The sequence below is a fragment of the Gymnoscopelus braueri genome (genome assembly GCF_963280865.1).
Source record: "Gymnoscopelus braueri genome assembly, chromosome: 3".
NCBI classification, from domain to species: Eukaryota; Metazoa; Chordata; class Actinopteri; order Myctophiformes; family Myctophidae; genus Gymnoscopelus; species Gymnoscopelus braueri.
The window spans coordinates 11,217,317-11,230,736 of record NC_137612.1 but is presented as its reverse complement, the minus strand read 5'-3'; the positions used below and the strand labels follow the sequence as shown (position 1 = coordinate 11,230,736).

At 40.4% G+C, this 13,420-nt stretch overlaps 2 protein-coding genes across 3 annotated transcripts in view; both read left to right on the top strand.

The window, feature by feature from the left end:
- Positions 1-3,096: 3,096 nt before the first annotated feature.
- LOC308082209 (G-protein coupled receptor 61-like) lies at positions 3,097-4,539 on the top strand (the record flags this gene model as incomplete). Its single annotated transcript, XM_080423887.1, has 1 exon — positions 3,097-4,539. One exon carries the CDS (start codon positions 3,097-3,099, stop codon positions 4,537-4,539), a length of 1,443 nt encoding a protein of 480 aa, XP_080280013.1.
- A 5,710-nt stretch (positions 4,540-10,249) lies between these two features.
- LOC308082533 (AMP deaminase 2-like) overlaps positions 10,250-13,420 on the top strand; it is a gene marked incomplete at its 5' end in the record, with an annotated part of 557,360 nt that continues 554,189 nt past the window's right edge. Inside the window, 2 exons of one of the 2 annotated variants that reach the window (XM_080424342.1) lie at positions 10,250-10,361; positions 10,929-11,022. In XM_080424342.1, coding sequence (XP_080280468.1) covers positions 11,001-11,022 — 22 coding nt within the window. The remainder of the gene's footprint in view (positions 10,362-10,928; positions 11,023-13,420) is intronic. The other variant, XM_080424343.1, reaches the window with a different exon arrangement.

Below are 13,420 nucleotides of genomic sequence, written 5' to 3'. Positions count from 1 at the left end.
TGCATTGCACACATTTATCATGCTGCTACATGATCTCTAATTTCTCAACGCAAAATCAGACAACCCAGTGTGAGGACACTAGGACCCCGCAGCGTCAACAGGCACGGTCCTTTTTTTTCTCCTCTCTATCTGCCTCCTGCTCCATCTCTGCAGTCACTGTGTGAGAGTGCAAGGGAGCAGAGAGAGTGAGCTTATGTGTGTGTCTGTGCAAGCATTTACATCAGCAACGCAAAGGGAGACACCATTTTCTCTCTCTCTCTCTCTCTCTCTCTCTCTCTCTCTCTCTCTCTCTCTCTCTCTCTCTCTTTCTCCCTCTGTCTCACTCCCTCTCTCAATGAATGTACCACTGCCAAAGCTATAGTCACCTGGAAAGACGAAGGCGGAAGACAGCCAAAGGAATGGGGAAGGGAGCAGGCTGTTACCTCAGCACCATTCACAAGGTACAGTGACTGATGCCTTGATGGGGGGGGGGGGGGTGGGGGGGTAAGCAGGTTGTGCATCCTCAAAGACCAAAGCAGCTGACAGCAGCATGAGGAGAGACTCTGGTCTAAAAATACAATGACTCCTCTGTCTAGTTCTGTTTTGCTTTCTCATTTGTTCCTTCTCTTGGGTCATGTCTAAATTCTGATCTTTCTCTATCTCTCTGTCTTTCTACCCTTCTTATATATTATGCTGATTTTAATTAATGGACCTTGTGGCCTAATAGTATACAGTGTGGTGTTATAGTATAATATAATATCGTGCTTTGGCATAGCTCCTGTACATTGCGCGTAGTAAATGAATGAATGATGGATAGATAGATGGCTAAATGAGGAGGCGTAAGACATGGCCAATTTACACAGCATGATCCTCAGTGTTAATTTAACTCTAAGAGTGTAAAACTGTACCCAAACAGACCCTTACTTGTACCATTTGGGTCTACATTATGGATTTTTACTGTGTGTTCAGGAGAGATAGACCCCCCCAACCCAATCTGTGACTTAGAGATGGAAGGATCACTCATCATTGAGGGCAAACATTAGCAAGTGATCAGGGAAACTACAGCTTGACTCAGAATTAGTCTGATAGCACAAAGACCATCCTGTGTGTTTTCTCATGGTTAGCATGGCAGGAAAGCATTTATTGAAGTAAACAGGCAGATCACCTCGATTTAATGTACAGTCACCAGTAACCCACGTCTGTTTGTTGTCTGTCTGCTAGACCGACCCACTGTTAATATGTAACCTATGAATTCCCATAACCTCCCTATTTGACATTTAAAAACCAGGGTATAAACTGACTTTAAGTAGTTAGGCCTTTTTTAGCTGAAACGTGTTAGCAAACTGTACTATAGCTCTTATGATGCATATATGTACACAGTACATATACTGTGTGCAATGTCCACTCACACATTGCATACTGGATCCACAGGCACATGTTTTGATGTTTTTGCTCTAGTTTTCTGATAATAATTCGTCATACATATTCAACACAGACATAGGGTACAGTTTACTATCATTTCACCTACAGTATGTAACTGTATAGACGGATTAGTTTGCATTAATGCACTTGACAGGATGTGTGCATGAAAGGAAAGTTAGGAAACCACCACCACCCTACCCTATTCACCCTTATGTTCCTGATGAAGGAACAGGCTGTTTATGGTACTGTGGTTCTCAAAGTAGGGCGCAGGGACCCTTGAGGGGTTCCAAATGGACCTTTACAGGTCTGTAACTCTGAGAGTTATGTCCTTGAGTTTGAGAACCACCGGTGTAGACTCTCCTGGTACACATAGAGTACCAGCTACGTCTTTTCATCTGACAGTGATGAGTTTTTACCCACCCTCCCCTGCCGGCTTACCACCCATGAACACAGCCAATTGGCTCTGGGATCTGTGGTCCCAGGCAGAGCCGTTGAAGAGAGAGTTACGTCACTAGCATAGACTCCCGTTGTAAGAATGGAATGCGGAAATGCTCTGTCTATCTCAATGAGGAAGTTCCAATGTTTGGAACTACAGCCCATAGCAGCCCGCTTTGCAACGGGATCAAAGCGTGACGGAACTCTCTCTTATACGGCTCTGGTCCCAGGTTTCCAGAAAGTGGCATAACGGACCGGTACCCATTTCCTGTTCCGGTTCATTTTCCCATCGCTTCGTTTGATCGGCTCAGCAGCAGATTTAAACTGGAAACAATTATGACACGTTAATTTGTGTTTCCGGTTCAAAACTGCTGCCATGTATATATATAGCTTTTATATCTTTTTTCCCCCCAATTTTTTTGTTGTTGTAAAATAATCATTTCAATATTCATGTCTGGTGTTTTGTTATTTTATCACTGAGAATGTCTATGACATGAACGCACACAGCTACAGTGTGGATTTTTCATTTTAGATTAGTTTTAGTTCGTTTTGAATTTCTCTTTTTCTAATTCAGTTAGTTTTAATTAGTTTCTAGAGCGGATTTGCACATTTTTATTAGTTTATGCTAATAGTTTTAGTTAGTTTTTATTAGTTTTACTTTAGTTATACTCACTACCCTTTTCAACCCTTCACCAAATAAGCAAATAAGTCAGGTGCAGGATTGAAAAGGGCCAGAGTAAGTATTGTGTAATAAAAACTCAAGAAAAGATAGCATTTAAAAAAAAAATGAATCAGTTACAGATTAAGCTGCCCTAAAGCTAAGGGCATTTTGTCTATCATTTCAGTTCGTTTTAGTTATTGTTTTGTAAACACACAATACAGTTTCAGTTAGTTATCTTTATTTTGTTATTCCAGTTTTCTTTTTTTTCAACGAAAATGTTTTTACAAATTTAGTTTTTTCGCAAGTTTTTGTTAACTAAAATAACCTTGGTACAGTAACACACAGCATTTTGCACTTTGCCTTTCATCTCTTTCTCCTTTTGTCTCAGGGCAGGCCTTCACTTATGATGATGACGTTCTTGTGACACAGGACACGGATCACAAAGTCGGACCCTTGCGCTGACTATCGGCCTTCTTACCGCAGGGAAGTCTTCAAGACTCATCCTCCTGCCTCTCGTGTCTGGGTCGCGACCCCTGACTGTGAAGGATGGGTGATGGGCCTGTGACTGACCCCGCTAGCCTGCGTCGTCCCGTCCTTCAATGGAGCCAATGTGGAACTCCTCCCGGCCACCTCCGCAGCCCACGTCCAACATGTCCGCCTCCTCCTCCTCCCTGCCCGAGGGCTGGGCCATGACCCAGTCGTTAGCCTTGCTGGCCATGCTACTCATGGACCTGCTGGCGGTGGTGGGCAACGTGGCCGTCATGGCGGTCATCGCCAAGGCCCCGCAGCTCCATAAGTTTGCCTTTGTCTTCCACCTGTGCGTGGTGGACTTGCTGGCGGCGCTGTTTCTGATGCCCCTCGGCATGCTCTCAAGCCGGGCATTCTTCGGGGAGGCCCTCTGCCGGAGTTACCTCTTCCTCAGCGTGTGCCTGGTCAGCGCCGCCATCCTGTCCATCTCGGCGATCAACGTGGAGCGTTATTACTACATAATACACCCCATGCGCTACGAGGTGAAGATGACCATGGGTCTGGTGGTTTCGGTGCTGGTGGGGATATGGGTCAAGGCCTTGGCTATGTCTGCTCTGCCACTGTTGGCCTGGTTTCTTCAGGGTGGGAGGACTAATCTTCTGGCGGGTGGTGGAGTTGGGGTTGGGGTCGGAGGAGGTGGAGGAGGAGGAGGAGGTGGAGGAGGGGGAGGCGGAGGAGGCGCAGTTCCATCTCCTCCTGCTCAGGGTCACAGGCGCTGCTCGCTGCACTGGACAGGGGGGGGGTCAAACCGCATGACATTCATGGTCCTCTTTACCCTGTTGTACTTTCTGTGCCCGTTGCTGGTCATTCTGGTCGTCTACTGCAACATGTTCAAGGTGGCGCGGGTCGCAGCCATGCACCACGGTCCCCTGCCCACCTGGATGGACACGCCGCGGCGCCAGCGCTCAGAGTCACTCAGCAGCCGTTCGACCATGGTGACCAGCTCTGGGACGGGCACCGGGACAGGGCGTGTGACCCCTCAGCGCCCCTTCGGAGGGGGGAAGGCCGCGGCCGTTCTAGCCGCGATAGGAGGGCAGTTCCTCTGTTGCTGGCTGCCATATTTCTCCTTCCACCTCTACTCGGCGCTGGCCGCCAGCCCTCCGGCCATGCTGGCGCCTCTGGAGGAGGTGGTCACTTGGATCGGCTACTTCTGCTTCACCTCCAATCCGTTCTTCTACGGCTGCCTCAACAGGCAGATCCGTGAGGAGCTGGGAAAGCATCTCCCTTGCCTGTTTCGACGAGCGAGGGAGGAGGACAGGCTGCCCAGCCGTGAAGGGTCCATAGAAGAGAATTTCCTCCAGTTTCTTCAGGGCACTGGCTGCAACCTAGAGCCTCAAGGAGGCTCACACAGCACCTCCAGTCCCAAGGGGGAAGCCTGCTGCCCTATACCACCCCCGACATCACAAGCCGTGCCGGTTGATTTCCGTATACCTGGACAAATTGCTGAGGAAACATCAGAGTTTCTTGAGAATGACCAGATAAAGACAAATAACCATATAATTACAGAGAGCTAAGGTTTCCAAGTCTTTATTTTCTGAAGAAAATTATAATGATAATAAATATAGCTAATTTTATCCTATTCAGATTTACTATGTTTCAGGGGTTGATTCAGTAAGAACATGTACTGTATGTTTCTTTCTCTCAATATGTTGAAAGTTATCCAGTAATATTGATGATTTAATTGGTGAAGTATTTTATTTGTTGCATTTGCAACAGTGCACTTTGCAATTTTCATCTGGCTTTAACCTCTGAAACCCTAGCTTCCCTATTCTACGGGTGATGAACATTCAGCTAAAATAGCTGATTGCGATGCGACGCGTTGTGAACTTGTATATCTGCTGTTTTAGCCTGATATTTTGTGTGGAGGGAAATACTATGTATCTACTATAGTGCCTTGGGGGATCCCGGTCAACTAAGTATAGGGTTTAAGTGGTTAAAACAGTTGATAACGTTTCTTGCAGTTGTCGGAGATGTATTTAGAGATGTATTTGCAAATCAAACAGGAAATTTATGTTCGATAAGTTTGCTAAAATTGCTATTTTGGTCTTTAATGTAATCTCTCAGTACTGTATCCAAATAACTCATCAGTGGATTAATATACATTTTTGTTTAGTTCAAATTGTTAAGATCAAAGTAAATTTATACTGTATGTGTGATTCTACAAAGTAAATCGAATGGAATGATATGTTTCCTGAACATTTTGAATCTCAAATTAGCAAGCATGTACATCAAGCTGACTCTAAACACTTTCAGTGGATGCTGACATTCATGACATTTTTTATTCATGAAAGACAAAATGTTTCCAAATACTCACAGGTTGCCATTGACAAATGAGCTATGCTTGAGGCTCAAGCAAACAATTACTTTTTATAATTTGCAGATATGAGTGGGTAAAACTGCAACATATAATACATATTAAATGCTGTAATGTCAAAGATATCGGCATTAACAACAGTTAAAAGAAAAGAAAATCACTGTTGTCTGGCCTGATAACATTGACATTTTTTGGACCTTGCATTTATAGAGAGATATCCCATGGCACTGTAAAATGTAATAAGTATGACTTTACTTCAGAAAAATGCGGAAACATGATTGCCTCAAAATTAAAGGATTTGAATTTGTTTGAGCTTAAAAGTACCATGTTTAGGCAACTCAGGTCATTGTATAGTTAACTCAAAATCATTAATTAGGTTGACAATCAAATCTTTCAACTATGTGTTAAGGTGCAACTTGCAGGTTGTATTTTTGTACAATAAACAATGTGGACAAGGCCAAATGTGACTTTCATGAAGAGAGTTTTTATTTTGTATGAGAACTGAGCAAGTTTGAGTGTTTTTAATTGAACATTTCAGGGTTGAGTTATGGCAGAGTAGGTTTTAACCTGCAAATTCAACTTTAAGCTGTTGAAATGAAGAGAAAGGAAAACTGAATGAGATTTGTTAACACATGATTTCTTTGAATTTGGGTTCTCTTTTGCATGTTGTCAAACTTGAAACTTGATACTCAAAAATGTTGGCCATTTTGCCAAATTAAAACTATTAATCTTAATATGTAGACAACTGCAATGAAAATGCGTTATGTTGGGATGCCAGTGTAAAATGATATTGATCAATTTACTTAAAATACATACTGTATATACTGGCCATAACTCATTCCTGCTTACTTTGATGACTACTAAGTTAAGAAAACTTTCTGGTGAGGAAAGTAATGAAACTAATCTTTTAAGTAACTTTTACATAAAAGATTACACATGCAATTATATGTGCAGTTGGCCACTGAAGACCTTTCAGACATGCTTTCAGTGAGGCCCAACAGGAAGAAAGCATTTCTGAGCCAAGTCATGTGAACGTAGGTTGCAGCTACATACTGTAGCAAAATTAGGCAAGAATGTAATTCTGTATCAACTAAACAAAACATTGGTGTTATAGTTTTTACAGTAATGAAGTGGGACTACTGTATGGGAGATGCAACCTGAACAGTGAAATGAGTAAAGATCTTAAACATGCAGTTTAACGCCTTAGAAGTAACATACAGTGGGATTTTGAGTTTAGATGATCAATTGTTCAGATAAAAAAAGGTGAGAGGATGTTATTAGGATGCTGTGATTTAAGTAAACAATGACTTCCATTGTATTGCATCAAAACTACTGTTTTGATGCAATATTTTTGGTTGAAACTTCAGTGAAAATGATGCTGCAATAAAGGTTAAATCAATGTTTGTAAAACATTCATTTTGGATGCATATTCATAATATTGTCTATGGCATTGCTGTGTAGGCAGGACCACTGACAAAGGGACATACCAATATTAATATCATATCATTAAAAACAACCTATGAAAATGTAGTTTTAAAGTGTTTTTTTAAAGAACTTTATGAATAATCTGTGAATAATTCTTCCTCTTTAATGTAGGCCTAATATGCTTAGTGATACCCTCCCTCATTTGAAACCTTTCGAAAGATGCAGTTCAAACACTTTGACCCAAAGTTGACATTTAAACTTCAAGAACCACAAGCAGTAGTCTGACATTCATCTTAAAGAAGTTAAAATTATGACATCAAGGGCTGTGGTAGACAGAAAGACAAATATGTACACACACACACACACACACACACACACACACACACACACACACACACACACACACACACATACATACACACACACACACACACACACACACACACACACACACACACACACACACACACACACACACACACACACACACACAGATCGATAGATCGATCGATAGATAGATAGATAGATAGATAGATAGATAGATGGATGGATCTCTTTCTTAATACTGCTGCAATTCTTGATTCTTATTTTTTGCTTGTTGTAAACTGTATAATGTTTATTATTTTAGCATTATTATTGTTAGTACTATTATTATTATTATTATTATTAATAATTCTACTGCAATATCTGAGGAACACAAATGATATAACTGTGCACAAGATGTAATATTAACCTTGAACCGTAATGTTTATATATATATATATACACACAAAATGAAATTAACTTCAAACAGCCTTATTATTCTGCCACTGTTAAACACTGTCTTTCAGTTGAGCACAACAGGCCTCACACCTCAGCAGTGGACGACCAGTCAACCCGCCCCCAGCTTCTCCAGGCTCTGCCATCCCCATGGCAACTTATACCGAATGACATTTCACAATACTGTTGTAGTAGGTGGTAGGAGGGGTTTGTTCTTTTAGGGACACATAAAGATGCCCTTATCATTACTTCTCAGCAATTCTGGCTGTACAGGGCCATAGTGCAGCCCACACCTCTTTCTTCAATATCACCAGGGTTTGTATATAGGCTGCCGGCAGCATGCAATCTGTTACAGATGATCTGCTGATGATTGCCATAAGGTAATTGAATGATTGATGGTTTACTTGGATCTCAGCCCTATTCGGCTAGTCTTCCAACAGTACATAGCAGGAAAAAATACATACGTTAAACACATTCACAAACGTTGATGGAATAATACACACAGCACATCTTATACGGATAATAATGCTTACATGCCATACATAGTCATTCAATCTTACAGTTACAATACTTCCACACCAACATACCACGCATAAAAGATCCTCAATTCAGATTACCTCATATTCTGGTATGCCATTGACTTTAAAACTACATAGCACTGTCAATACAAATACTAATTACAGAAATATACAAATATTAGAACGCACATTTTACCATGTTTTCCAAGCACCATTACCAATACCTACACTTTTATAGAATTACCTATATACCCACAATTAAATCGTATACGGTACACAGTCATACTGAGCATAGGTTTAATTCCAATGTTCTTTAAAAATGCCTTTTGTTTAGTTTAACTTATTTTTTATACGCTCCTATAGATTAGGTAAACTAATCCACAGCTTGACAGCATGAGAAGAAGCCTTTTTTTCTTTTTCTTTTTTATACCAGTTACAGTATACTGGGTAGTACACAATCACTGTGTTTGCTGCTCTTGTGTTAACTAAAAGTCTGCTTTTCAACAGTGTTGGCCTCCTTTTGCCATGCAAGTTATAAAATAAATGGAAAACATGACCATCATGCCAGTATTTTATGTCTCTCTTCGGTGCTGGACAATTATTTCAAATTTTCTGTACTTTTACTTCTACTCCACTACATCTCAAAGGCAAATATTGTACTTTTACTCCACTACAATTATCTGAAAACTTTAGTTACTAGCTACTTTGTAGATTTTGATTATTATTACAAAACATACATTACCCACTTCAGCCCTACTGTATATACATTTCGGCCATTTGAAAATAGCCGATCTACAAGCTCACAATGCGTTGCCATGCGACGCATTGTGAGCTTGTAGATCGGCTATTTTCAAAAGATTGTTATACATTTGAAAACTTGTGAAATGGGACATTCTGCATAATGAGCACTTTCTACTTTTGGTACTTTAAGTACATTTTGATACCAATACTTTTGTACTTTTACTCAAGTGAATGTTGAATTCCGGACTTTTACTTGTAACAGATTATTTCTACATTGCAGTATTGATACTTTTACTTAAGTAAAAAATGTGAGTACTTTTTCCACCACTGTCCGTGATGCAGCTGTCAATGTAGGAGTCGTCAGAGAACTTCTACAGGTGGCACGTTCTTGAGTTGAAGCGGAATGTCAGAGATTCAGAAAGTGAACAGGAAAGGTGAAGCTGACAGAAATAAATATGAAAAAGTAATTGCATATATTCATAACTTCCAAAAATAATTAATTAGGCCATGTTATGGAACAAAAAACAACATTTTGGCAGCAAAACTGCTTTCTTCTGGGGTCAAGATGGTCAACATGCCTCTAGGTGGCACCATTGTCACAGTCATGGGTTACAATATGTTTGCTGTGAAGAAAATAACTATATATAGGCTATGCTTAAATGTTGCCTTCATAGTACACCTATAGGCAATATTCAAGTAAAATATCTTAAATAACCATTAGAATTGTCTGCAATTATTGTTGTATATATCAGCAATTTGTAGATATAATATAACAGTTTAAACTGATTCTGATAGCTCACTGGAGAAATGTGTCCCTGTGCTCTAGAAGGATATATATAGTATTAATAATTTACACTACTAGGTGCAGTCACAGTGCAATGCATCTTGTTTTAAAGAGTATAGATATAATATAACAATTAAACTGATTCTGATAGCTCACTGCATGTGCTCTAGATGTAGAAGAATGTAATATTAATAATTTACTCAAGGTGCAGTCACAGTGAAATGCATCTTCAGAGTCACTGGCACTCTGGCAGAAAGGATGGACTATGACCCCCCTCTCTCTCTCTCTCTCTCTCTCTCTCTCTCTCTCTCTCTCTCTCTCTCTCTCTCTCTCTCTGCGTGCGTGCGTGCGTGCGTGCGTGCGTGCGTGGACCCATAGAGAGAGAGAGAGAGAGAGAGAGAGAGAGAGAGAGAGAGAGAGAGAGAGAGAGAGAGAGAGAGAGAGAGAGAGAGAGAGTACCGTCACGCTTTGATCATATGGGCTGTAGTTCCAAACATTGGAACTTTACCATTGAGATAGACAGAGCATTTCCGCATTCGATTCTTGCTAAGGGAGTCTACGCTAGTGTCGTCACTCTCATAGATCACAGCCTGCTGCTGCATCATCATTAGGGGGCGGTCCTAACTCTATGGGGCGGTACCTTCAAGTTTTCCACTTCCACATTATTATCTCCTCTCTCAGATAAACAGACAGACAGTACAAACAAAGTAAGTTCTTGTCTCTAAATAAAACCACACGGAGCTGAGCCAGCAGACACAACAACACATCCTGTTACAAAACTTATTGGAAATAAAGGTGACATTACACGTTAGCTATTCTTGTTTTCTAGTTATTTCAAATATTACATAACATATTATTATATTGCCTATTACGATATCTAAACGATACAGTTAGGCATGTTAGGTAACACTGGGTCAGATAGCGCTATCTACACTAACCGTCGTTAGTTGCCTATTATATAAAAACGTTAGATATTAAATGGATATAGTGGTGCTGTTATTGCAGTAGAATCATATGGGCTTTTGCTGCTATTTCTCAAATAAATTGTGAGAAAATGCCCCATAATATGCTATTATATTGTGGAATATTTGTGTGGAATAATAAGCTTCCACTGGAAATGAGACAGACAGTGTCCACCTTTAAAACTATTTTAAAAACTCATTTTACACAATGGCTTTTAACTAGAGGAATGGACAGCTAGATTTTGCTTTCATTCCTAATTTTCATTTATTGCCCATTATTGCTTGATTGCATATATTTTGCTAGTTTGCTGTTTTTATGTCTGTGAAGCACTTACAAATGAAGATTATTATTATTATTTATTATATATCGCCTTTAACTTACTTCTATGCTTTTCTGCAGACATACAGATCAAGTGATATCTACAGGTAGCCTTTACCATAAGCCCCCACCCGCCCCCCAGACTCCTCAGTAATGGCAAGCAGCAAAGAAGATGGTAAGTGAACATCCAAATGTGACAGTTTATCTTACTGTTTGCAGCCCACCACACATACACGTCATTACCTACCAAGTACAGCTGAAATTCTTGGATTTTCAGTGATTAAACTTGACAGACAGATGAGCGGGTTCCTAAGTCACCCCCAGCGACATCAATGCCAATCCTTCTTTTTAGACCATATGTTTTGCTAGTCTTACTGTGCAGGTCTCTAGGAATGTTGAAGAGAAACAATTCAGCAGCAAATGAACCTTAAAATTATTGCAGCCAGGTATCATCTTGTGCAAAAGCCTCTAATTCTTTATGGATTTTTGGCTGATCATCTCTTGTCCAAAAATCACAAATTTGGCAAGATATGCGAAGTACCTACAGTAAGTCTAAGTACCCGTATATTCCGCATTGTTCAATAAAAAGCATTTTAATCCGATACGGGTACTTAGACCCGGGCATTTTAACTTGTTACATCCGTGGCCGTGGGGTAAGCACTTTATATTTGAAATCTGAACGTTTATGTAGATGTAAGGGTTGTAAATGGAGACATTTCCAAAACCTGGAACAAGTTGCGCCATGACGCTTGTGACTGACGAGCGTCATGTGAACCATGGCTAGGGCCTGGAGCACTACATGAAATGGCTTACATGTACGTTTTCCTGCAGAACATTAAGTTCAAAAGTCCCTCAGCTCTCAGTGCAGAGAAAGCATTGAACAAGCCAGCACATGTGGTGTACAGCTGCATAATCTATAGTGCAGAATATACTGTATCTTGACCCATATTTTAGCAACCCATGTACCCTGAGTATATAGTCTCCCATCAGATCACTCATATTTGGTTCCAGACTCTGTGAATGTTTACCATATCTCTTTACCATTGTTTTGCACCTGCCACGCTTCATATTTGTTTGAGCAGAGCAGGCATCTCTCACCCTCTCTAGGACAAATTATAAAACATAAGTTGAACACAGTGCTTTGATGTAGTGTCTGTCAGATATAATATACATGTGTTTCCCAACAGGCAGTGCCACTTGACTACATTATGTCCAATACAGGAAACTTGGAAATGGATGCAGCACAAATTGGCAGAGATGTGATGTAATTACAACTTGGCACTTTGTTAAATAACAGAAAATGCGCTGGTAGTTTGGTGGCATAATGAGTTTCTTGCATGTGTCTCTCTGACTCTCACTCTCACTCTTTAAATACAGACACTTTAGTGTAGTGTAAGGGTGTACATAACAGGGATGGGTATCATTCATAAGATTTGTATACTTATACCGTGACTTTCGATACTGGTTTCACAATTATACTTTTTTTTCCGATACCAATAAAATAAATTATTCACATGAAATATGAACTGTTTACCATATTTCAATTGAAGAAAAGTACAAACAGCATCTGCTGACAGACCCGGATATTTATTCAACAAAAGGCAATATATTTAACGTCATCTGATTACATACAGAATACAGTACTGGCAGAAGAAGCGTCCCCTTATGCTGCAGTACTGCTCTGCTCTGCCCACCCCCTTCTATTGCGAAGACAGTGGATGCACCGGGCGAACGTACTCAAATCTCATGGGGAGTTGACTTGAGTGTCTTATGCTTGGTATTAGGGGTCGAAATGGGGAAAATGGTGATGCAGATGTAGCCCAAATTTAATACAAATTTATTTAGTGATGTGTTGTTACTTGCTAAAATCACAGTCAACATAGTGCTGCCCTCAGTAATCTCAGATGAGGGGGAATCCGGTGGTGGAGATTTTAAACTGCCTCATTCGATTACATTTTTTACCCATGCACATGTACTGCATAAGCATATAACGTGCACCGTATGTACATATTTAGACATTTTTACATATCCGACCTGTTTTTCTTTCACTATTTTGTTTCCCCAAACTGCAAATGATTGTAGCTTGCATGACAAATCATTCACCCCACATTTTTTTTTTTTACACCTGTAAACCCATGATGTGACAATTTGAGTTGAGTTGAGTTTGAAGGAGGCTCTGTACATTAGGCGGACTTGAATGAGGAAGATACAGTAGCTATAGCTACACAGAGCAACTTTCTGTGCTTTATTAAAGTGTTTCATCATATTCCTTTTGGCGTACAGTGTATCGCAGTGCGCACTATTGTGCGCATGGAGCCAGAAAAATAGAGACACAAGTTTTGATCGAATTCTTGCCACAAAGATAGTTAGTCAAGCCTCTCAAAATACAACACACGCATATGTGAGCCCTATCCCTGGGTGCAACACAGTCTTTTTCCTGCATGCCTCTATGACATTCAACTTCACTAGATCATGGTACAAGCATGCCTATTGTCGCACTGACGCTGATGACATGGTATCTACATTTGGTACAGAATGACGAGGCATTTTTCGGCACAAGATGGTGCTTTAAC